The sequence below is a fragment of the Staurois parvus genome, unplaced genomic scaffold (assembly GCF_062004578.1).
Source record: "Staurois parvus isolate SC_StPar_1 unplaced genomic scaffold, SC_StPar_1.0 ptg000574l, whole genome shotgun sequence".
In the NCBI taxonomy this organism is placed as follows: Eukaryota; Metazoa; Chordata; class Amphibia; order Anura; family Ranidae; genus Staurois; species Staurois parvus.
The window spans coordinates 2274629-2300700 of NW_028318370.1; the positions used below are offsets into that span (position 1 = coordinate 2274629).

The 26072-nt window shown below is 42.9% G+C and overlaps 1 protein-coding gene across 1 annotated transcript; it reads right to left on the reverse strand.

Moving 5' to 3' along the window:
• Nucleotides 1–2816: 2816 nt before the first annotated feature.
• On the reverse strand, nt 2817–23218 carry LOC149450448 (trefoil factor 1-like). Its single transcript, XM_089691899.1, has 3 exons — nt 23108–23218; nt 15259–15402; nt 2817–4193 (listed from the first exon to the last, which is right to left on the reverse strand). Exons 1-3 carry the CDS (start codon nt 23172–23174, stop codon nt 4180–4182), a joined length of 225 nt encoding a protein of 74 aa, XP_089548025.1. The 5' UTR covers nt 23175–23218; the 3' UTR covers nt 2817–4179.
• Between the last annotated feature and the right edge of the window lie 2854 nt (nt 23219–26072).

Sequence of the window (26072 nt, forward strand, 5' to 3'; positions counted from 1 at the left end):
TCCATCTACACCTCCTCCCTTGGCCAACTCATACACTCTCATGGATTCAACTACCACCTCTATGCTGACGACACACAAATCTATCTCTCAACCCCCCACCTCAACCCCTCAGTCTCCGCCCGAATCACAAACCTACTGAACGACATATCAGACTGGATGTCACTCCACTTCCTTAAACTGAACCTCTCCAAAATAGAGCTCCTAGTCTTCCCCCCAGCCCGGACACCACCCCCCATTAACTTCTCCATCCCGTCCAACAATGCCACTATCAGACCCGCCCCACAGGCCAGAGTACTTGGTGTCATTCTGGACTCCAACCTATCCTTCCATCCCCAAGTCCAATCATTAACAAACTCATGCAGACTCCACCTCCGCAACATCGCCAAAATACGCACGTTCCTAACCCCAGAAACCACTAAACAGCTCATCCACTCCCTCATCATATCACGACTCGATTACTGCAACTCCCTCCTCACTGGCCTGCCTCGCCACAGGCTATTCCCGCTTCATTCGATCCTGAATACAGCAGCCAGACTCATTCACCTTACCAACCACTCTGTTTCCGCCACCCCCCTCTGCCAATCCCTCCACTGGCTTCCGATTGCGCAACGGATCAAATTCAAAATCCTAACACTGACGTACAAAGCTGTCCACCATACTGCCCTGAACTACATCACTGACCTAATATCCAAGTACCACCTAACACGCACACTCCGCTCCTCACAAGACCTCCTTCTCTCTAGTTCCCTGGTCTCCTCCTCCCATGCCCGCCTCCAGGATTTCTCCAGGGTGTCACCAATACTCTGGACCTCCCTGCCCCAACCCATCAGACTATCACCTACTCTCCTCTCCTTTAGGCGCACCTTGAAAACCCATCTCTTCAGGGAAGCCTACCCCACCCCCTGCTAATTGTCGACCTCCTCCACTCTTCCTACCACTCCATCCCCCACAGCTATCTCCTCCTGTACCACCATCCCCTCCCTTCTAGATTGTAAGCTTGAAAGAGCAGGGCCCTCGATCCCCTCATGTTTTGCATTGTATTGTTACTGTACTGTCACATGTTCTGTCCCCCTTTGTAATGTACAGCGCTGAGCAAACTGTAAATACTGTATAATAATAATAATTATTATTATACAGGATTTATATAGCGCCAACAGTTTGCTCAGCACTTTACAATATAACGGGAGACAATACAGCAACAATACAGTTCAATACAAGAGGGTTAGGAGGACAATGCGGTTTACTGCAATTGCAGTGTGATTTATTGCACGACAATCGTGGCAAAACCACACCGCATTTTCAGGTGCCATTAAAATGAATGGCACCTAACCACGCGGTTCCACGATTTTTCATTTTTAGCAGAGCATTTTGAAATTGCGGGTAGAATCATGGCGATTCAATCCGCAATTCAAAACGTCCATGTGTGAATGCAGCCTTAGGATTTTGATCTACTTTATGTTAACAGATACATTTTTATATAATATTGTTGCTATATATGTGGCATATCAGGAATTTGTGCAGTTTGAGATACTGGAAGATCCACTATAAATGTCTGGCTTCAAAGTTGGGGGTCAGATGTCCAACAGACTTTTTGCTAGGCAAGCTGTGAATTCAGGTTCCCCAGCCAGCAAATTAACCCTTTGGTAAATGGCCAATTGTTCGGTTGCTAAAAAAAAGCAAACTAGGGACCTGTGTTGATGGACTTTGGGTTACTGTTGATCACATCAGTTTGAGATGCTTCTGAAATCATTCAAAGTTCCTTGACAAGTCTTTTGACTTGTTTTTGACCTCCTTATGACCTGCTTTTCATTCCCAAGACTTTTAGGGAAATGCAAAATCCAACTGAGCCCCGTTAACACAGGCCCAAAGCAAGCTTTCACAAATATATGGCGCCTGTGCCTTTTTTTAACCTTGCTTTTACATGTACCCACAACTTTAACTTGGAGGCAAAAACGTATAGCTTCCGTGGCTGCCATGATGCAGGCCTGGGTACTGTCATGTATGGGGAGGGTGATTAGCCTCTAGCAAGTCTTGAACTTTCCAGAAACTTGAAACTTGCATAGCCATTTCTGTGTCCTGTGTTCTGTTCTGGAGCATAGGACCCCCATTCCTGTTGTAACAAGCATCGTGACATACCTTATAATGTGCTTTACTACAATGCATGGTAACACACTGTAGATGTGTATCAGGGGCGGACTGACCATTTGGAAACTCGGGCACTGCCCGAGGGCCCAGGGTCAGTAGGGGGCCCCATGAGATGCCCCTGGTACCTTTTTCATTGGCTTTTTTGAGTTTGGCCAAGGACACAGGGGACCCATGATCCCCTATTGCCCGGGGGCCCCATGAGTTGTCAGTCCGCCCCTGATGTGTATTGAGGTGCATTGCATCCAAATTTAATTGCACCCCAATGACCATCTGCAGTCCAGTGACATGCACCTGCATTATAGCGCACTGCAATGCACACAGCTTATGTTCCATGCATTACATTGAAAAAAGCATGTGATACCTACACGTTTGTGAGCTGACCCATTCAAAATGCATGGTGTGACTGGGCTGAGCTATTAACCTTATGGCTGTACTATGACTGAGCTATAAACTCTTCAAACTCTTCAACTTCTCAGCAACCTTGGTGGAGAAGGTCATGTGCTGGGTCACTGGTGTAAGCCATGCCCACCAAGAAATGGGAAATTTGGGGTTTAAATTTGGCCAATAGATGGCAGTCCTAATAACAATCCGGCTGCAATTTTAATATAATGGAGTCTTCAGTTCAATAAGTCAGTGTCTTCTGTACAACAACAAAACAATTGACCAACATCTCAGGAATATTTTTTTTTATTTTTAAAGTGCAAGCATGTTGTACAGAAAGCCATGTGAAAGAAAAACAACCATGTAAATTGGTAACATTTCCAGAATTACTGATTCTGCCAAAGAGGTGCAAGTACAAGTACTGTTTAAGAAGTTTTTCTACTTTAAAATATGTAACTCATTTAAAGCCGAACTTTTTTAATAGGACATGAAGGGAAAGAACCTTGGTCATGTTATCATTGCTAAGTCCACATTTAAGAGATTTCTCCTTACTTCCTGTCTAAGTCCAAGAAATAGGTCTCAGATAGAACAGCAACTGAAGGGGACATAGACATCATTTATAAACCAACAGAAGTTCTAACCATTCTCCACATCGTCCCATAAAAACAAAATTGGTTGGCTGAAGTTGGTTTTACTCTTGTAAACATTCCTCTACGGGTAAACTTTAACTGGTAATTTTGGGATCTGAAGTAAGAAAGACTGCCAAAGTCTACAATTTTATCAGAGATCACGAAGAGGAAATGCATTTGAAAGAGATCCATCACAATGTTAAGGGCGGCCATAAGTAGTCCTTTTCTGCCCCCATTCTACATCTACTATGCACATAGATAAACTCCAGCCATTCTCAGTGAGGGTTCTGTGGAACCCCAAGGTTCCTCCCAAAGTTGCTAAGGGTTCCTTGACGTGTGGCCAGCTGGCCTTCCATTTTTTGGTGCCTATATAGGACCAACACCACTTGGTGGCCGAGCTATTGCATGACATCAGTGATCTCTTTAACTCTCTGTTAAGTTGATGTTCTGACCACCACTGTAAGGGAAGCCTTCCTCTTATGTACTACTAATGTAAGGGGCATTCGTCCTACAGTCCACTGTTGAATTGGTTTTAGCAGGGGTCTCCAGGGACCTGAACAAGGGTTCCTCTGGGATAAGAAGGTTGAGAAGAGCTGGTTTAACACTAATTTACGGAGTGACTATAGTTACCTTGTAATTGTTGGAAAACCAATATAAAAACTGGTCGAAAGTTCTTTCCTTCTCGATACAAGTCCTACAGGGTACATGCAAATGGTTCCCCACCTGTTATTCTTGGGGAAAGATCTGCTAGTATATGAAAGCAAAATGCTAAGTAGTTGATAGTAGCTAAGATTTTCTGAAATGGAACTAGGCAGTCTGTGGAAAAACTAAACATAGACACAGAGGAGCTGCATTGGTGATAGACAAAGTTGGTTCCTGTGAAGAGCTGGGTAGGACAATGAAAGTTTTATTAGGAAAAAGAATTCAGATTTTTTTTCTTATTCTTCATACTTTCATTCAGTATTCAGATGAAACAAGGTGCGGACATACAGGTGACAGGTTTGCTTCAGTGCATTGTCCAGGATTAAAGGGTGCATTCTGGGTATAAAATAAATATATAAATTAGTAAAGTAATAATGAAATGGATATAAACATCAATTTTCTAAATAAAAAAAAAAGAGCTTTACTTTCCTCTGCCTGAATCTGTGTTGGCTAGAAACAAAAACCTTACCAAAATTGCGGTACTGGATCCTGGGACACTGTTAGTCCTGGTCACAGTCTGCGTTTCATCCACCCTTCCCAGTAAGGAGTGCCTAAATCACACCCACTTTCTGTGTTGGTCTCAACCAGACCCCACCTCTAAATATGCGTACTCATGGCCCTGATTCCCAGATTAAATGTCTTTTTGAGTTACTTCATTTGTTCAATAACTCAAATAGGGTAAATGTTGTGATTCCGGCTCATATCCCAGGACACAGCAATGGCAGGACAGAGGGCCAAGATGTGTGACTGTCCTGGCAAATCCAGGGCAGTTGTTACATTATGATTGCTCATTTGGAGAAGGTGGTGTGTCCTGACAAATCTGGGACAGTTGGGAATGGTGTGAAATGCATCGATGGATATATGATTAGAAATCGATTAAGGCTTAACTCCAGTGACAACTTTTTAGGGAGGATATTAATACTCTGACAGAAGTTTTAATATCCTCCCGTCCAAAAAAAAGTTGGCAAGAGTTCACCTAGAAACAACTTCCAACCACATGCTCATTGATGCATTTCACATCATTCCCATATAGGGAATGCCAACATGCCAACTGTCTCGGATTTGCCATGGAACACTATTGCATATAAGAAATTCCAACATGCTGTCCCAGATTTTCCAGGATAGTCCCATATCTTGTCATTGTCAATCCCTTCCTGAGGAAGATGTCAGCTGAAGCTTTCCATTGATGGTAATAACCACTGTTTTATATTATTAACTGCATTAAAAAAAGACCACAAATCTTGAAAAAAATCCCCAATGTTCTTACTGCCTATCACATTTCTTGCTGCCCTAAAATGCCCCACAAATGTTTTACGTACGTTTAGATTAGTACATAGAGTATACCATGCAGCAGAGTACAGAATCAGGACTAAGTAATGCAAAGAACAGCATGCTGGTTTCAGCACTCCTTTACGGTGTTGGTCAGTGGTGAGTGTCCCCTCAAATGTTGATCAGCAGTCAGTATCCCATAACACCATTTTGTGGTGAGTGGTGTTTTTCCCACATAACACTGGTGGTCAAGGCGCCCGCTTTTTGGTCAACATGCCCCCTTGATGTTCAGTTTTCCTCATGTTCCCCATTGATGGTGATCAGTGGGAGCCGTGTTACTCACAAGGATTGGTAGAAAAGTGTTGATGGAGGAGAAAGAGGAAGGCTCTCAAATGTAAACACAGGGAGTGTTTACATTTGTTATTGCTGTGATTGGCCATCACAGTGGTCACCAGGCACAGAGCCACTCTGATTGATGTGAGTTTTGTATTGACAGTTCGATCACAGGCTTACACAGGATGAACTAAACACATAAATGTGTTTTCTGGATTGCCATTTATAAACACTCCAGAAAAGTCCACCTCTCTGTCATAAATGTGGTGATAACAATGACCCTGTCAATAGCTTTAAAAAAATTGCAAGTGAAAGCAAAGAAAACTCAAGCACTCTAAATGCTTACTTGAAGTGTTTCTCCTTTCCATAAATGCCTTTTTAATTCGCTCTACATGACTTTTAAATGTCTACATAAGGGAGGATTTTAAAGGTAAATAACATGTATAAAGTATATTAATTGCAGATAAAACCGCCTGTACACAATCACATATATATACGTAATTTTGTTTTTCCGGTTAGGGGGCGTCAGCCTACCCACACTGTCATTGGCTCTCTGACATGCCATTCAGTGGGTCCCGGTCAATGATTCATGGTCAGCGGGTCCCCGCCAGTGATTCAGCTGGCGAGAGGAGAGAGATTTGTGTTGGTAAGCAACACATCTCTCTGCTGACAGTAGGGATATGACAGTTTTTGTCTCCCTGCTTTCTAGGGAGACAAAAACTGTAACATCCCCTAGTAAAAAGGCACACAGTCAACATATTACACAGTGTGGTTGATTTACTAAAGGCAAATGGACTGTGCACTTTGCAAAGTTCGGTTGCACTCTGCAAGAGCAGTTGCTCCAAAGCCTAGTAAATGAGCATTAGCTCTGCTGACTTCCATTATCCAATCATGTGCAAACAAAAATTCAGTTTTTTTATTTTTCTTGCATGTGATTGGGTATTCTTTCTGTTTTTTTATTTTTCTTGCACGTGATTGGGTATTCTTTACAAAAGTGAAGCTTTACCTTATTTTCTAAGCTCTGGAGCAACTGCACTTGCAGAGCACAACAGCAATTTGCAAAGTGCACAGTCTATTTTCCTTTAGTAAATCAATCCCATAGTTAGGCACACAGTTGACCCTTTGATTGCCACAGATGTTAACCTCATGCTGCCCAGTGTCATTAGTACAGTTTCAGTGCATATTATTAGCACTGATCACTGTATAAGTGTCACTGGTCATGTCAGTGACAGTTAGTCAGTTCCCACCCAGTGTCAGTTAGTGTCAGAATGGCTACCATAATATCACAGCCCTGCTATAAGTCACTGATTGCCGCCATTACTAGTATTGAAAGATGCTATCATTTTCATGCAAACCAATTATTATACACTAATTGGGATTTTTTTCTACCAAAGACATGTAGCAGAATACATTTTGGCCTAAATTTATGAAGACATGTTTTTAAATGGGATATATTTTATAGAAAATAAAATAGTTTTTTTTTCAAACTTTTCAATCTTTTTGCTTTTATAGTGCAAAAAATAAAAACCCAGTGGTGATCAAATACCACCAAAAGAAAGCTCTATTTGTGTGAAAAAATGATCTAAATTTCATTTGGGTGCAGTGTTGCATGACCAGTTAAAGTTAAAGTAGCGCAGTGCTGTATAGCAAAAAATGGTCTGGTCATAAAGGGGGGGGGGGGGTAAATCTTTTGGAGGGCAAATGGTTATGGGAAGACTTTTGTTGAAATAAATTGTCTGGTGGCAGGGTCTCTTTAAGCCCTTGGTACCGGCGCCTCCCGGCCCTTTAAGGATTTTAATTTCAATCATTTTTATTGAAGGTTTTATGAGATAACATAGTAAGCATATACGGTTCATCAGCAAATATGGGAATATAACATAGTATTAAATATATGCCCCACCAATTGGCTGGGGCAGATGGTGGTGTATATAGCAATAACATGAGAGGTATTCTCGATGTAATCTGAACCGTGTTGAGATGTGTAGGTGATCGGGAAGGGATGGAGAACAAGGAGAGAGATGGGATGAAGGGGAGGATAGGGAGGGGGAGGGTGGGTGCAACCAGTCTAAACATAGTGGTCAGGATAGTTTACAATTAGGTTATCAGTATTTTACAGAGCAATTTGGATTTTGTAGCCAGCGAGACCAATGGAAAATAAATGTATGGTGGGTGGAGTTGTTAAGGGCGGATCTTCTTTCCATGTCACATTGAAAATTGAGGTCTATTATCACTGATGTGACAGAAGGGATCTTAGTAGTATTGCATAATTTAGTGATATTGATTTTAGCCGCAGACAGTATGTGGATAATGATGGTACGGGAGTCGCGGGGGAAGTTGTCAATTCCGATGTGAAGGAGTGCAAAAGCGGCGCTCGGGGTTATTGAGGTATTGGATAGTGTCAAAATCAATTGGAAGACGCTATTCCAGAAGGATCTGAGTGATTTGCATGCCCATAGTGTGTGAAGTATTGAGCCTATTTCTCCGAATTGTCTCCAGCAAGAGGAGGAATGTTGTGGGTAGTATAGGGAGAGTTTAGCAAGTGTTAGGTACCATTGATAAAGAATTTTTAGGTACGATTCCCAATGAGAGCTACATTGAGAAGATTTATGGGTGATGTTGAAAGCTTTTTCCCACGATTGTGTTGTTATTGGTTGTGAGAGGGTTTTCTCCCAATTAGTTAGGGATGTAGTTTGTAGGATAAATTGCGAATTTATTGTGTATGTGTAGAAGGTGGAAATACCTTTACCCGGGTATTGTGATTTGTTAAAGAAAAGGTATGCAGTGGTAGGAATTCTCGTGAAGTGAGGTATATTTTTTGTTTGTAAGCAGTGAGCCATTCTCATGTAGGTGAAGTATTCAGTGGTGGGCAGACCAAATTTGTCTTGAAGGATCTGGAAAGATTTTAGTTTGTGGTCCGTGTAGAGGTCCTTTATGTTAATTAGGCCACAATTTTCCCATTGTAGTAAATTTAAGGAGGGGGTAATGAAGTGTAGTATGTTTATTGGGGTGGGGATATGTTTAGTATAAGCGAATTTAGTAGTTAGGAGGTCGTACCAGGCTTGTAGGGAGGCTTGGATACATGGGTGTTTTAGTTGACATTTGGTGTGAGGTGTTGGCAGTATTAAGAGTAGGTTTTGTGGTATGAGCGGGAGAAATGGGAGTGTTTCCATTGTGGACCAAATTTTTTTCTTTTGTTGGGTGCCACCAAAAGTGTATTTGGTCAAGAAGAGTTGCATTGTAGTAAGATTGTAGGTGTGGAAGGCCTGCTCCTACTCTAGAAGTTGGGCATATTAAGAGATTTGTGGTGCATCTGGGTTTTTTGGAATTCCAGAGGAAGTTAGAAAAAGTTGCCTGTAGTTTAAAGAAAAAGATACTGGGAATGGGAACGGGGAGTATGTGGAATATGTACAGGATTTTGGGTAATATGTACATTTTCAAAGTCGCTACCCGTCCCAGTTTGGAGAGTTGAGGTACGGAGTGAGGCATCTTCTTGAGGAATGGTTTCAAGTAGTAGCTTGTGATTTGAGGAATATAGTTGGTCTGTTGTTGCGGTGAGTCTGATTCCTAAGTAAGGAATAATGTGTTGCTCCCAAGAGAAGGGGAATTGTTTGGCTAGTATTGTTTGAGTTTGAATTGGCGTATGGAGATTTAAGATGGAGGATTTGGGTTCGTTAAGTTTGTAATAAGAAATTTTGGAGATTTGTGCGAATTTTCTGGAGGGATTTGTGTGGGTTAGTTACCATCAGTATGATGTCATCCGCGAATAAACTGATTTTATGTTCTGTGTTGAGGTGAGTGATTCCGGTAAATGTTGGATCGTCTCTGAGTTTCGAGGCTAAGGGTTCAATGAGTAGTGTGAATATTATGGGGGATAATGGGCAGCCTTGTCTAGTGCAGTTTGAGATGTTGAAGGGGTCTGATAATGTTCCATCTGTTAATACTCTGGCTGAAGGGTTGGTGTAGAGGGATAGAATGGCCGACAGCATCCAGCCTGTGATGCCGAATCTTTATAGGGTTAATTGCATAAATTGCCATTGTATTCAATCGAATGCTTTTTCTGCGTCTAAGGATAGTAATAGGGAGGGTTGTTTGGTGAGTTCTAGGTTGTGGAGAAGGGATATAAGTCTTCTAGTTGCGTCTGGTGCTTGGCGGCCTGGGATGAATCCTACTTGGTCTGGGTGTATTAATGTAGTGAGGTAGGGGAGGAGCATTTGGGCTATTATTTTGGCGTAAAGTTTTATGTCTGTATTGAGTAATGATATTGGTCTATAGTTCTGGACAATTTGTGGATCTTTGCCGGGTTTCGGTATAGTCGTAATTATGGACTGTAACATTTCCTTGGGAAATGTGCCTGTAGAGGCAGCATGGTTGAAGAGTTTGGTCAGATATCGTGAGAGGTCGGAGGCGAATATTTTGTAAAATTAATTAGTGAAACCATCGTTTCCTGGTGATTTATTAAGTGGGAGAGTTTTGATGGTTTTTTCTATTTCCTTGGGAGAAATTGGAGTGGAGATAGCAGTTAGTTGGGATGGGGCAAGTTGGGGGAGTTTGGTTGAGTTTAGAAATTTTTGCATGGACGTGATTGTTGGTTGGGTAGTGTCTGGGTCATTTTTAAGATTATATAAATTTTGGTAGTATGTCGCAAAGGCGTTAGCTATTTCTTGTGGATTTGTGAGAGAGATGTGGGTAGTTGGATGTTGAATTGAGGAAATTTTGGATTTTAGGCGTCTTTGTTTGATTATTTTAGTTAGTAGTGAATTTGCCTTATTGCCTAGAGAATAGAGTTTTGCCTTTGTTTTTTGTAGGTCAAGGTTGTATTGGTAGAGTAGAATGGATCGAAGTTTATTTCTGTCTGAGGCGAGGGAAGTAGATGTGGAAGGACTTGGGGTTTTTTTTGTTCATTTCTTCTTTAAGTTTAATTGACATGAGAAGTTGGTCAATTTGTTGGGTTCTTTGTTTGATGTGGGAATTTAATTGTATGAGGATACCTCTCATCTATGCTTTGTAAGTGGACCATAATGTGGGTAAAGAGATATCATGTGTGTCGCTAAGTTCAAAAAACATGTTGTGCGCATCCAGTATGCGTTTTTTGTCGTCTGGTTCTTCAGTATTGACGAGTTCAGTCTCCAAATTTGAGAGATCGAAGAGTGTTGCTTATTGTCGAGGGTAATGTTGATTGGAGCGTGGTCTGACCATGTTATGGTGCCAATTTTTGAGGAGGTTATATGTTGTAGGGTCCATTTGTCTGTGATGAAGAAATCAATTCTGGAGTAGGATAAGTGGGATGGGGAGTAGTAGGTGTAATCTTTTTCTGTCCTGTGTTGGCAGCCCAGATGTCATAGGGATCGTTGTTATGTAAAAAGTGGTTGAAGGTATGTTTGGAGGAGCGTTTGTTGGAGGAAGAGTCCAGAAGTGGGTTGCCGATGATTAGAGATGAGCGAATCGAACCAGGCGAAGTGGAATTCGATTCGAATTTCAAGAAAAATTCGATTCGCGTCGAATCCGAATATTAGCCTACTTCGGGTGCGCGAATCGGATTTTTCCCGATCAGCCGGCAAAAGTGTCCCTGCAGAGAGCTCCGCTATTTCTGACAGTTCTCTGACAGTTCCTTCACATGTACAGCGGTTGAAACATTGTATCTATTTGTTTCCATTTAGGATACAGATGTTTTTATTCGGAAACAGATACAATGTTTCAACCGCTGTAAATGTGAAAGTCAGAGAACTGTCAGAAATAGAGGAACTCTGCAGATACACTTTTTGCCGGTTTGGAATTATTCTTATTTTCATCCTACTTCTTCTTCTTCTTCATCCTCATCCTCAGAAGAAGAAGAAGAGGATGAGGATGAGGATGAAGAGGAAGAAGAAGAAGAAGAAGAAGTAGGATGAAAATAAGAAGAATTCCAAACCGGCAAAAAGTGTATCTGCAGAGCTCCTCTAAGTGTATCTGCAGAATAGAGGAGCTCTGCAGATACACTTTTTGCCGGCTTGGAATTCTTCTTATTTTCATCCTACTTCTTCTTCTTCTTCTTCTTCTTCCTCTTCATCCTCATCCTCATCCTCTTCTTCTTCTTCTGAGGATGAAGAAGAAGAAGAAGAAGTAGGATGAAAATAAGAAGAATTCCAAGCCGGCAAAAAGTGTATCTGCAGAGCTCCTCTATTCTGCAGATACACTTAGAGGAGCTCTGCAGATACACTTTTTGCCGGCTTGGAATTCTTCTTATTTTCATCCTACTTCTTCTTCTTCTTCTTCTTCATCCTCATCCTCAGAAGAAGAAGAAGAGGATGAGGATGAGGATGAAGAAGAAGAAGAAGAAGGAGAAGTAGGATGAAAATAAGAAGAATTCCAAGCCGGCAAAAAGTGTATCTGCAGAGCTCCTCTAAGTGTATCTGCAGAATAGAGGAGCTCTGCAGATACACTTTTTGCCGGCTTGGAATTCTTCTTATTTTCATCCTACTTCTTCTTCTTCTTCTTCCTCTTCATCCTCATCCTCATCCTCTTCTTCTTCTTCTGAGGATGAGGATGAAGAAGAAGAAGTAGGATGAAAATAAGAAGAATTCCAAGCCGGCAAAAAGTGTATCTGCAGAGCTCCTCTATTCTGCAGATACACTTAGAGGAGCTCTGCAGATACACTTTTTGCCGGTTTGGAATTCTTCTTATTTTCATCCTACTTCTTCTTCTTCTTCTTCATCCTCATCCTCAGAAGAAGAAGAAGAGGATGAGGATGAAGAAGAAGAAGTAGGATTAAAATAAGAAGAATTCCAAGCCGGCAAAAATTGTATCTGCAGAGCTCCGCTAAGTGTATCTGCAGAGCTCCGCTATTTCTGACAGTTCTGTGACATTCCCTTCATACAGCGGTTGAAACATTGTATCTATTTGTTTCCATTTATGGAAACATCCTTTGTTCTCCTTCTTCTCATCCTTCTCCTTCTCCTTCTTCTCATCCTTCTCCTTCTTCTCATCCTTCTTCTCATCCTTCTCCTTCTTCTCATCCTTCTCCTTCTTCTCATCCTTCTCCTTCTCCTTCTTCTCATCCTTCTCCTTCTTCTCATCCTTCTCCTTCTTCTCATCCTTCTCCTTCTCCTTCTTCTCATCCTTCTCCTTCTCCTTCTTCTCATCCTTCTCCTTCTCCTTCTTCTCATCCTTCTCCTTCTCCTTCTTCTCATCCTTCTTCATCTTCTCATCCTTCTCCTTCTCCTTCTTCTCATCCTTCTCCTTCTCCTTCTCCTTCTTCTCATCCTTCTCCTTCTTCTCATCCTTCTTCTCATTCCAAGCCGGCAAAGCCGGCTGTATGGAGTGAATGTCACAGAACTGTCAGAAATAGGCTATTTCTGACAGTTCTATGACATTCCCTCCATACAGCGGTTACAATGTTTCAACCGCTGTATGGAGGGAATGTCACAGAACTGTCAGAAATAGGCTATTTCTGACAGTTCTGTGACATTCCCTCCATACAGCGGTTGAATCCGCTGTATGGAGTGAATGTCACAGAACTGTCAGAAATAGGCTATTTCTGACAGTTCTGTGACATTCCCTCCATACAGCGGTTGAAACATTGTATCTATTTGTTTCCTTCTCCTTCTCCTTCTTCTCATCCTTCTCCTTCTCCTTCTTCTCATCCTTCTTCTCATCCTTCTCCTTCTTCTCATCCTTCTCCTTCTCCTTCTTCTCATCCTTCTTCTCATCCTTCTTCTCATCCTTCTCCTTCTCCTTCTTCTCATCCTTCTCCTTCTCCTTCTTCTCATCCTTCTCCTTCTCCTTCTTCTCATCCTTCTCCTTCTCCTTCTTCTCATCCTTCTCCTTCTCCTTCTTCTCATCCTTCTCCTTCTCCATCTTCTCATCCTTCTCCTTCTCCTTCTTCTCATCCTTCTCCTTCTCCTTCTCCTTCGTCTCATCCTTCTCCTTCTTCTCATCCTTCTCCTTCTTCTCATCCTTCTCCTTCTTCTCATCCTTCTCCTTCTTCTCATCCATCTCCTTCTTCTCATCCTTCTCCTTCTTCTCATCCTTCTTCTCATCCTTCTCCTTCTTCTCATCCTTCTCCTTCTTCTCATCCTTCTTCTCCTTCTTCTCATCCTTCTCCTTCTCCTTCTTCTCATCCTTCTCCTTCTTCTCATCCTTCTCCTTCTTCTCATCCTTCTCCTTCTTCTCATCCTTCTTCTTCTTCTCATCCTTCTCCTTCTTCTCATCCTTCTCCTTCTTCTCATCCTTCTCCTTCTTCTCATCCTTCTTCTCATCCTTCTCCTTCTTCTCATCCTTCTCCTTCTTCTCATCCTTCTTCTCATCCTTCTTCTTCTTCTCATCCTTCTCCTTCTTCTCATCCTTCTCCTTCTTCTCATCCTTCTCCTTCTCCTTCTTCTCATCCTTCTCCTTCTCCTTCTTCTCATCCTTCTCCTTCTCCTTCTTCTCATCCTTCTCCTTCTCCTTCTTCTCATCCTTCTCCTTCTCCTTCTTCTCATCCTTCTCCTTCTCCATCTTCTCATCCTTCTCCTTCTTCTCATCCTTCTCCTTCTCCTTCTCCTTCTTCTCATCCTTCTCCTTCTTCTCATCCTTCTCCTTCTCCTTCTTCTCATCCTTCTCCTTCTTCTCATCCTTCTCCTTCTCCTTCTCCTTCTCCTTCCTCATCTCCAAGGGCATTTAAATTAAAGGTACAGTGTTCTGCACTAATTTAAAGGCTCTCTGAAGCCTAGAAACCCTTTTAATAAGTTAAATTCGTAGCGAATTAATTCGCATCGAATCGAATTTCTTCCTCAAATTCGGCGAATCAGTCGAATCGAATTTTTGAATAATTCGCTCATCTCTACCGATGATGTTGAAATCTCTGCCGATGAGAAGTCTGCCTTGTTTTTGGGAGGAGATGATTGCTTGTAGTTTGTTGTAGAATTGAAGTTGGTTGGTATTAGGGCCATAGAAATTGATCAGGGTATATAGAATTTTGTTGATCCTGCAGATCAAGATATGATAGCGACCTTGAGGGTCTGCTGTTTCTGAGATGTGGTGGAATCAGAGGGAGTCCTTTATGGCTGTAATTACACCATTTTTTTTCTTGGGATTCGTTGCCATGTATACATGGGAGAAGTGTTGCATATGGAATTTAGGAGCTTTGGTTGATGCGAAGTGTGTTTCCTGTAGAAAAAGTACGTCGGCGTGTAGTGAGCGAGTTTCTTTCAGGAGTAGGGACCTCTTGAAGGGGAAGTTGAGGCCACGAACATTTAGAGATGATATAGTAATCATTTTGTTGATTGTTGACTGGATTTGATGGGTAGGAGAGTTGTTTTTTTAACTTGTTGAGGAAAGCAAGTTTTCTGTGGTCGTAGGTGGAGGTCTTCCATAGGTATGATGGTATAGTATTGATTTGGTCGCTGGATCTGACCTCGAACCCCTCGTGTATTGAATCGTATTGTTACTGTACTGTCTTGTGTATTGTCTCTCTTTATAATGTACAGCGCTGAGCAAACTGTTGGCGCTATATAAATACTATATAATAATAATATATAATAATAATGTGTGCTGGGAGCGGGCAGGGTGCGCGCTCTCAGCACATGTTTTTCTTAATTGCACGCAAATATGCGGCTGCTCGGCGTCAAGGCCCAGACGTCGGGAGGCCGCACATTTGCATGCGGCCCGCGCCAAGAGGTTAAAGGAGGTTTTTTACACTGCTTTTTTCCTAACTAGGGGACTTGTCCTTAGAAAATGCTTTTAACACACAGTAGATCCTCTTCTGTAAGGCAGCCATAGAGGACAGTGTTTTATCCCGTTATAAAATTCTATGATGCACTTTAATACACAGAAGTCATATTACCTTCCACGACAGGCTCAAAGCACCAGATCACCCCAGCAATGCTGGAGTCAAAGCAGCATCCTCTTTCCTGGCAGAGAGCTGGGGAGATCCCAGGATATCCGCAGTTTGTTCGAGCTTTCGGTTCGACGGAACACTGAGCGGAATCTATGAAAAGAACATGAAAAAAAGAGATGAGACAAAGCTGGCCCAATTGTCATAGCAAATAAAATCACACTGACGCTATGGGTGATCAATTTATTAATTATTCATCTTTTAAAGGAGATTATTAGTAGTTTTAATTGTGTTTGGATATTCATATATATCTATAGAAGGGATCAGATTGATGTATATGCACATATTAACGTTTGTAAATGTTTTCAATATCTTGAAAAAGTGTATAGAAGAGACAGTAATTATATATGTACCTGAGGGTGGGCATAATTACTTCACATTCAGTCAACATAGGTATGACAATTTTTATGTAGTTACAATCCTACAATTCCACAGGGATCCCACAGGTATGACACAGGCATACTTACATAGGCCCAAGCTGGACCAACGCAACTTACCATACCTAGAATTCTTCTTTAACCCCTCGCCTACCGGGCACTTATACCCCCTTCCTGCCCAGGCCAATTTTCACCTTTCGCACTGTCGCACTTTGAATGACAATTGCGCAGTCATGCAACACTGTACCCATATGAAAATTTTATCATTTTTTTCACACAAATAGAGCTTTCTTTTGGTGCCATTTAATAACCATTGGGGTGTTTTATTTTTTGCACTATAAACAAAAAAAGACTGAAAATTTTGAAAAAAAAGTTTTTCTTTGTTTCTATTATAAAATTTTGAAAACAGGTAATTTTTCTCCTTCACTGATGTGCGTTCGTGAGGCTGCAATGATAGGCAGCACTGATGAGGTGGCACTGATAAGTAGGACTGATGGGCACTGATGAGGCAGCACTGATAGGCAGCACTGATGGGCACTAATAGACTGCACTGATAAGGCGGCACTGGTGAGCATTGATGAGGAGGCACTGATGCGGCTGCACTGATATGCTGCACTGATGGGCACTGATATGCGGCAATGATTGGCACTGATAAGCAACACTAAGGCTAGGTTCACATCTGTGAGGGTGGTGCCGCTGCGGATCCGCACACAAATCTGTGCAGCCGCACCACCCGCACAGAAGAATGCGGACCCGCAGGCGGGTGCCAATAATTTTAATGACACGCCGCCCGCACTGGAAATCGCAACCGTACTGGGAACCGAGGTTCCCGTGCGGGCTCTGGTTTCCAAAGAAGTGTAGGGACTTCTTCCCTGCGTGTCACGGGGCACGGGAGCCCATTCAAATGAATGGGCTCTTGTGCCTGCGCAAAACGCGGCCCGCTCGGCCGCATATATGTGAACCGGGGCTAAAATGTGGCACTGACTGATGGAAATGACTGGTGGCACCAAAGGGCACAGATTGGCAGCACTGATGGGCACTGATGGGCAGCACTTCTGGGCACTGATGGACAGCACTGTTGGGCACTTTTGGGGCTGCACTGATAATCAAGACACTGATATTCATGACCCTGATTATCAATGTAGATGAATCCGTTCACAGTTGCAGGTTATCTGCAGTACTTTCCTCACGCTGTCACAGCATATTGTCTATAACCGGCAAGTGTATGTACATTGTGATCAGCTGTGATTGGACACAGCTGATCATGTGATAAAAGGCCGCTGTGATTGGCCCTTTACTGTGTCATGTGATCAGCTGTGTCCATAGGATATAGCAATTAAAGGAAGCGCCAGGTGCACGCCAGTGAGGGCGTGGGGGGGGGGGCACGTTCAGGGAGGACGTCATATGACGCCCTCCCAGAACTAGCCGACCGCGCTGTAGCCTTCATTCGGAAGAAGAGGTTATAAACCTAAACGTCTGCACTGGAAACAGTGGTTGCATTTTACTGTTCCTTCTCACAATGTAAGTCTATGAGTCAGGTGACACTCTTAAAACAGTGCACTCCCATTCTTATCTCACCAACTGTTAAAATGTATCCAAACCCAACAACAAAAACAAATTAATAAACTGCAGCTTTGGGCTTTTTTTTTTACCTGGTGATCCTGTCAGTAACATGCTTCCTGTCTTAGGGTGACAGCACTCACTACTATACCTATGGAGGAGCAGCATTGTCACCCTAAGACAGAAAGTATGTTAAAGCATATACACAGATGCCTTCCCTCTGTTCCACCCTCCTTCCTTCCAGATCAGCATGCAAGTAACATTTTTTATTCAAATCATTTTGTTTTTTAGAAATAACTCTTTTGAGACACAGGGATGCCATTACTTGGGTCTGTCCACTTGTCTTTACACTGAATTTGGTGGGAGGCACTGGCAGGCTCATGTAATTGTCGCAGCACCCTGCCTCAGATCTCCTTTTAAGAGTGTTATGTGAAAAAACATTCCTAGGATCCCTTTAGATGTTCATGTTTCTCCCTGATGGCCACTGGCTGTGTTTAGCTGTGCAATCTGCTGATCAGTTGTTTGAGCATGCACACCTAAAGGGATGCTGTTGATGTGTTCTATCCAGGGGTGGACTGACCATTTGGAAACTCGGCACTGCCCGAGGGCCTGGGGTCAGTAGGGGGCCCCATGAGATGCCCCTGGTACCTTTTTCATAGGCTTTTTTGAGATTGGGCAAGGACACAGGGGCCCCATGATCCCCTATTGCCCGGGGGCCCCATAAATTGTCAGTCCGCCCCTGGTTCTATCATATAATCATCGGGCACAAAACATAAGATAAATAATATTTTGAAGAGAGGTCATCAATCTGCCTTAAACCTAGTACACAAGATGAGAAAACTGGATGAAAAATACTTCTTTCGGAGCGATCCTGATAATCTGATCATTAGTACACAGCTTTAGAGAGCTGGTCATGACAGTTCATGTGAACTTATCTGAAAGGACAAACACGAAAATTTTTCTCGTGCAATAACAGAACGAACGATTTCCGTTAAACAGTTCAGTATTCGTCTGATAAAAATTGAGTGACCAAGATCGCATATGCTCGGAAATTAAAGAATACATTATAATACAATACAATACATGACATCACTTCCAAAGTTGTATTCTGTCGTGCCAGAATTTTTGTAACTTTAGTAACCTCTTCATTTTTGATATGAGACTAGCATCCAAAAAAAAAACCGACGATCATTCATCCGATATTCTCATCATGTGTACCAGGCTTTACTTCCTCTCTACAAGTTTCCTTTACAAAAAAAGAGCGTTGGCAACATTGAAGCACATTATTATTATTATTATTATACAGTATTTATAAAGCGCCAATAGTTCGCTCAGCGCTGTACATTACAAAGGGGGACAGAACATGTGTCAGAACAATACCAATACAATGCAAAACATGAGGGGATCGAGAGCCCTGCTCTTTGGAGTTTACAATCTAGGAGGGAGGGGATGGTGGTACAGGAGGAGATAGCTGTGGGGGATGGAGTGGTAGGAAGAGTGGAGGAGGTCGGTCAAGTTAGCAGGGGGTGGGGTAGGCTTCCCTGAAGAGATGGGTTTTCAGGGTGCGCCTAAAGGAGAGGAGAGTAGGTGATAATCTGATGGGTTTGGGCACGGAGTTCCAGAGGATGGGTGACACCCTGGAGAAGTCCTGGAGGCGGGCATGGGAGGAGGAGACCAGGGAACTAGAGAGAAGGAGGTCTTGTGAGGAGCGGAGTGTGCGTGCTGGGCGGTACTTGGATATTAGGTCAGTGATGTAGTTCGGGGCAGTATGGTGGACGGCTTTGTACGTCAATGTTAGGATTTTGAATTTGATCCATTGCGCAATCGGAAGCCAGTGGAGGGATTGGCAGAGGGGGGTGGTGGAGACGGAGCGGTTGGAAAGGTGAATGAGTCTGGCTGCCGTATTCAGGATGGACTGAAGCGGGGATAGCCAGCGGCGAGGCAGGCCAGTGAGGAGGGAGTTGCAGTAGTCGAGTCGTGATATGATGAGGGAGTGGATGAGCTGTTTAGTGGTTTCTGGGGTTAGGAACGTGCGGATTTTGGCGATGTTGCGGAGGTGGAGTCTGCATGAGTTTGTTAAAGATTGGACTTGGGGCTGGAAGGATAGGTTGGAGTCCAGAATGACACCAAGTACTCTGGCCTGCAGGGCGGGTTTGATATTGGCGTTGTTGGATGTGATGGAGAAGTCAATGGGGAGTGGGGTCCGGGCTGGGGGGAAGACAAGAAACTCGGTTTTGGATTTGGACATTGATAATAAAATTGGATCTATAAGATGAATTAAGATTTGCAATAAAGTAAACCCTAACTGGTTTTAGTTTGCTAAAGCACAGTGTACCATATGCAATTGCCATGTTGATTTCCATTACAAAAAAAACTGTTTTCACAATTTTTCGTACTTTTTTCCATCCCGGTGCCGATGATCTCTTCCAGTCTTTTTCACCTGTTTCCTGTCTACATGTGCTCAGTCCAGCGTTGGCTGAACATCGTTTCTCTGTATTGACTTCCCGATAGTGACTATGGTGGACCATGCCTGTGCAATGAGTGTTGGCAAGGCCGCTTGTAGCCTCCACCGGGGGAGCGCTACAACTAGGAAAACTAGGCAGCCGCCTAGGGCGCACTGCCACCTTGGGCACAGCAACAGGCCACCGGTTTCCCTACTCTCCACCATGGCTGACTCCAGGGGGTACTTCCCCCCCCCCAAGATTTTAGTTGTACCCTCTCAGGCTGGTCTTTCCATGGTCAATGTAAATGGCCTCTTACACCTAGGTCACATCGAGTGCGACTTGGCATGCAGTTTGCATGCCATGCAACTTGCAAATCGTATGCCAAATCGCACCCTATTGTCCGCTATTGGAGCAGACATATTGGTGCGGTTCTGACATGGTCGGAGCCGCACCAATTTCTAAAGTACTGCATGCACTAATTTTGGTGCAATTTGCATAGACATCTGTGTCCGATGTCTTGCAAATCGCACCTCAAATCGGCAAGTCACCTGACTTTGAAATCGTGCGACTTCACTGTGAGTCGCACGACTTCAAAATCGGCTTTGATGTGACCGGGGTGTTAGTGCCTTCCCCAATCCACTCACTCACAGCTCGGGCAAGTGGAGAGCAGCCTGGAGCAGTGAAGCCTGCAAAGGAGAAATTACAGGAGAGAGGGGGGAGGTGCGGGCTGTGCTCTCCTCTCCTTTCATTGGAGCGATCCTCCATAAAGCAGATGACACAGGCTCGTTCATCTACATATTCAGTGTTTGATTCATTCCCTGGCTCCCTGCTGCTGAGAGATGAGCTGTCATTGGAGGAGATAGGGGGCAGGGTAATCAAACTGTGTACAGGCTGATCCCAGGGTGATTCTGTATCATCTGCTGTATGGAGGATCTCTCCACTGACAGGAGTGAGAGCACAACCTGCACCTCTACCTGTTTTTTCCGCCTGTAAGTTTGGAGGGAGGTGGGTTGGGGGGAGCTTACAGGCGGGGGAACTATACACAATGAAAGAGCTTGTGCTGAGATGAGAGGTTTGTGCAGGAGGGAGGATAGGGCCTATTTGTGCTGTGAAAGGTAATGGGGATGATGGGGGGGGGGGGGATTTGTGCTAGGAGAAGGAATGGGGGGATATAGTATGTGCTAGGAGTAGGAGGGAGGTGTGGGGGATAGGGCGAAGGGGTTGGAGTGGGTTTGTGCTAAAAGGAGGGGGGATTTGGGTAAGATGAGAGTATTTTGTGCTGGGAAGGGTAATTTGGAGGGGTTTTAGCTAGAGGAGGGATTTGGGGGAATTTGTCTTAGGTGGGGGGATTGAAGGAAAAGGTTTGGTGCTGGAAATGGGAATTGGGGGAAATTGTGCTGGGAAGAGAGATTGGATAGGAACAGGGGCGGACTGACAACTCATGGGGCCCCCAGGCAATAGGGGATCATGGGGCCCCTGTGTCCTTGCCCAAACTCAAAAAAGGTATGAAAAAGGTACCAGGGGCATCTCATGGGGCCCCCTACTGACCCCGGGTCCTCGGGCAGTGCTCGAGTTTCCAAATGGTCAGTCCGCCCCTGGTAATGTAACTTTTTGCCTCCTGCTTTAGTCTAGGTTCACACCTATGCAGGATGCATTTGAGCCATTTCTTCATTGCGTTTTGCGTTGCATTTTGTATTTTTGCACCTGCGTTTTTGACGCATTTTGCATTTTTTTTTCTTGTTGTTAGGCAGATTTAAAATGCAAAACGCAATAAAAACGCAATACATGCTTTTCTGCAGCGTTTCCATGAGATGCCCCCTACTGACCCCGGGCCCTCGGGCAGTGCCCGAGTTTCCAAATGGTCAGTCCGCCCCTGGGTAGGAATTTGAGCTAGGAGAGGGAATTGGGGGAATTTGTGTTAGGAGCAGAGATTGGGGGGGTATTTGTGCTAGGAGAGGGGATGGGGGTGGTTGTGGTTGTGCCAGGAGGGGGGGGTTGTGCTAGGAGGTGGGGTTGGGGGTTGTGCTAGGAGAGTGGAGTGGGGGGAGGGAATTTGTTCTAGGAAAAGGGGCTTGGGGGGATTTGAGTTAGGAGGGGGGATTGGAGGGAGATTTTGCTAGGAGGGGGGGATTGGGAGGGGGGATTTAGGTGGAGAGAAAGGATTTGTGATAGGAGGGGGAATTTGGAGGCGGTTATGCAAGGAGGGGGGGTTGGGGGGATTTAATCTAGGAGGACCGAAACGTCCCCAGTCTAAGAAACCGGAAGCAACAAATATTTTGTCACTTCTAGTTTTGCCAGATGTAAAGAAACCATTGCTGGCTTGGGAAAGCATTGGATCATACTGATCTCGGTTTGATTCGATGCTTATAAGGGAAGAGGAGACATATGGGGTCTAATGCACCCCAGATCTCTCAGTAAAGAGGACCTGTCACTGCCCATGTTGTTGTTCATCCCTTGTGACAGTAATAAAGTTGATAAAAAAAATGTAAATGTACAGCATAATTTTTTTTGTAAATAAAATAAATTAAATATTACATGTTTTGTTAAACAAATGTAACGCACCCCCGTCCCTCCGTGCTCGCAAAAAGGCGACTGCATGCATCAGTACGTTTGCGTAAACAGCTATCGTGCCACACATGTGAGATATCTCCGTGAATGCCAGATCAAGAGCATTCATTCTAGTACCAGACACCCTGTGTAATCCTAAAGGGTTTTAAGGTGTCGCCTATGGATAATTTAATGTTCGCAGCTTGACGCCATTCCACAGACATGTGCAATTTGAAAACATGACATGTTTGGTATCTAGTTACTCAAAGTGGTTAAGTGGCAAGTGGTTAAAATGGTATTTTATTTTTTGAAAATAACAATTGTTTATGATACATAGTGCTTTAGCAAATGAAATATTGTTCAGCTGGGGTTTACATCTACTTTATTGATTAGAATAGCTAATGGAAGCCTTGCTTGGGTAGCTGGAGCAAGGTGCATAGCCTATTTTATATATACATATATATATATATATATATATATATATATATATGTGTATATATATATATACAAAAAATTGAGTATATATAATATATATAATAAAAATGCAAAAATAAAGAGTATACAGTATATTATATATAACACATACATACGTACATAATGTATATATTTAAAGAGAGAAACAAATATAGAGATAAAGATATATGTTGTGAATGTACACTATATATGTAAAGAAAGTGCTGCGTAAATTGACAGCTCTATATAAGTACCTGTAATAAATAAATAACATTTTTATATATATATATTTATATATAATATCTGTTCTATAACTTTATTAAGCAGCAAAATCCTGGAATCTTTGACAGAAGACACTTCAGCATGTAAATCCACAATCAGTAAAGAAAACAAAGAGTTTTATAATGAAACACTTACTCTGGGCTGAGCAGGTGACCCCTAACAGCAGCACAGCGGCCAAGATCCAGCTGATCCTGCGGTCCATTCTGACACTCTCCTGTTGGTCTAGATGATGAATTCAGACTGGCAGCGAAGGGCCCGTGCTCCCCTGGGGGTCATTTTATATCCTCGGGTTTGTTTGCTGAATTCTTCTGATAAGGTTTTCTGAGGGTGAGGCCTCTGGCTGTCCACACCCCGCTCTGTCTTTTCAAATATGACCCTTAAAGGGTGGCAAGTGGCTGTAAAGTCAATGAAAAGAGGTGGCAGTTTATTTTCAGATCACTCCAGTAAATCAGTAAAATATAATCTGAGTTTTTACAAAAGAGAAACAGATATTTAGACTGTTACAGTGTGTAAGAATCTCTTTAAGAGGCCAGTCCACCCAAAATTGATATTTCCACGGTTGGGCAATACGGAAGAGTTAACCCTTTTTGTTGCCAGAGCCATTTTTGCATTAATTTGTACATATTGTTAAAAATCATTTTAAGCCTAAAGATTAATAAAAGCATAAAATATTATATATTTTCTGAAAGTAGACACCCTGGAAAATAAAATAGTGGTACTTCCAGTTTTTTAGGTTATGAAACACCTATGCATCCTCCGTGGGAGCAAACTTGGCTCATGTGAACGAAGCCTAAAATTGAAGTGGTGGGAGTCAGTGGAAGGTATTTGGAAATCTTGTTTAAGTTGCTGTAGAGTTAGGAAGGACAACCAAAGCTATTCCTAGAGCAGCCATTCTCAACCGGGGTTCCGTGGAACCCTATGTTTCCTCCAGGGGTTACTAAGGGTTCTTTCAGCTGCTGATTGACCTCACATCTGATGGTGTCTGCATAGTTCCAGGGCCAATTCCACTTGGCAAAACCAGCAGCTTGACCCAATTGTATTTTTCATGTGTCTGTAAGTTATCTAATCACCACTGTCTGTGAGAGTTGCATTTGTCCAACTAACCACCCATGTAAGGGGCATTTTCCCCATTGACCTCCAATGAATTAGCTTTAGTAAGGGTTCCCCGAGAGCAGAAATGTATTTTAGGGGTTCCTCTAAGGTAAAAAGGGTTGATAAAGGCTATCCTAGAGTATTTGAAACCCCTGAAGAACCATATCTTAACACCCCTCCTCCTCTTTATAACAAAATTATTATTAGTAAAGTAATGATAAAATAAATATACATAAACTTTGGTAGCCATTGTAGTGTCCCTTACATTGGTAGTCAGTGAAAGAACAATGTAATTTACATTGGTGGTCAGTGGGAGGAGAAATGACCCATACATTGTTGGCCAGTGTGTAGAATGCCCCTTACATTGATGGTCAGTGGTAAGCATGCCTCTTACATTGGTGATCAGTGTGAAGAATGTTCCTTACATTGATGGTCAGTGGTTAGAATGCTCCTTACATTGGTGGTCAGTGAGAAGAATGCCCCTTACATTGATGGTCAGTGGGAAGAATGCTCCTTACATTGATGGTCAGTGGTTAGAATGCCCCTTACATTGGTGGTCAATGAGAAGAATACCCCTTACATTGATGGTCAGTGGTTAGAATGCTCCTTACATTGGTGGTCAGTGAGAAGAATGCTCCTTACATTGGGGATCAGTGAGAAGAATGCTCCTTACATTGGGGATCAGTGAGAAGAATGTCCCCTACATTGGTGGTCAGTGAGAAGAATGCTCCTTACATTGATGGTCAGTGGTTAGAATGCCCCTTTCATTGGTGGTCAATGAGAAGAATGCCCCTTACATTGATGGTCAGTGGGAAGAATGCTCTTTACATTGATGGTAAGTGGTTAGAATGCCCCTTTCATTGGTGGTCAGTGAGAAGAATGCTCCTTACATTGATGGTCAGTGATAAGAATGTCCCTTACATTGATGGTCAGTGGGAAGAATGCTCTTTACATTGATGGTAAGTGGTTAGAATGCCCCTTACATTGGTGGTCAGTGAGAAGAATGCTCCTTACATTGGTGATCAGTGGGAAGAATGTTCCTTACATTGGTGATCAGTGGGAAAAATGCTCCTTACATTGATGGTCAGTGGTTAGAATGCCCCTTACGTTGGTGGTCAGTGAGAAGAATGTCTTACACATTGGTGACCAGTGGAAGTAAGAATGCCCCTTACATTGGTAGTCAGTGTGAGAAAAAATGCCCCTTACATCGATGGTCACTAGGAGGGAGAATCTCTCCTACATTGGGGGTTAGTGATAAAAATAATGCTCTTTACATTGTTGGTTCTTGGGAGGAAGGATCCCGCTATCATTGATGGTCATTGGAGAAGGGATTCTCTTAAATTGGTTGTCAGGAAGAGTAAAAAGTCATGCATTAATGTTCTGTAAGAAGAATACCCCCTACTGTACATTAGCAGTCATTGGGAGGAAGAATGTACTTTAAATTGGTAATCAGAGGGAAGAATGCTCCTAACATTGGTGGGCAGTGGAAGGAAAAATACATTGATTTACATTGATGGTCTTTAAAAATTAAAAAAAATGGATGACCCTCAGTTAATCTTCTGGAGAGAAAAGTATGCTTTTATATTCAAGAGAAATTACCACGTGAGATTCATACATTTTCCCGTATCATCCACAAAAGAGGGTCTCAGTGCTCACTTGTCACAGTTCAACAGCAGTTGTACTCCATAAAAGAATTTTCTAGAGCACTCATTGCATAGAATTCTCTTCATTGATACAAAAATACAATGGCTAAAAACGCTTACAATCCATCTGGCCAATGACCATCTCCCAAGCAGAAAATGTGCCTTTCTCAAGCCATACTTGAGAACATGTGAGTACTACACAGGAAACAATCATTGACTTGATACATTTTAAGTGTGTTTAGCCTTTGTGATTTTGCATCAATAAAGATAATTATTTACTGTGAGTGCCCTTGAAAGTTCTTCTATGGGTAAGACGAATAGCACTTACACTTGAGTTCAAGATGGAGGAAGAATACCCCTTACAT

What these genes read in the sequence shown, in the direction of transcription:
- LOC149450448 (XM_089691899.1), bottom strand. Translation starts at nt 23,174, where the DNA reads ATGGACCGCAGGATCAGCTGGATCTTGGCCGCTGTGCTGCTGTTAGGG. An exon ending in GGTCACCTGCTCAGCCCAGA is followed by an intron (nt 15,403 to 23,107) that starts GTAAGTGTTTCA and finishes TTCTTTTCATAG; the next exon opens with ATTCCGCTCAGTGTTCCGTC.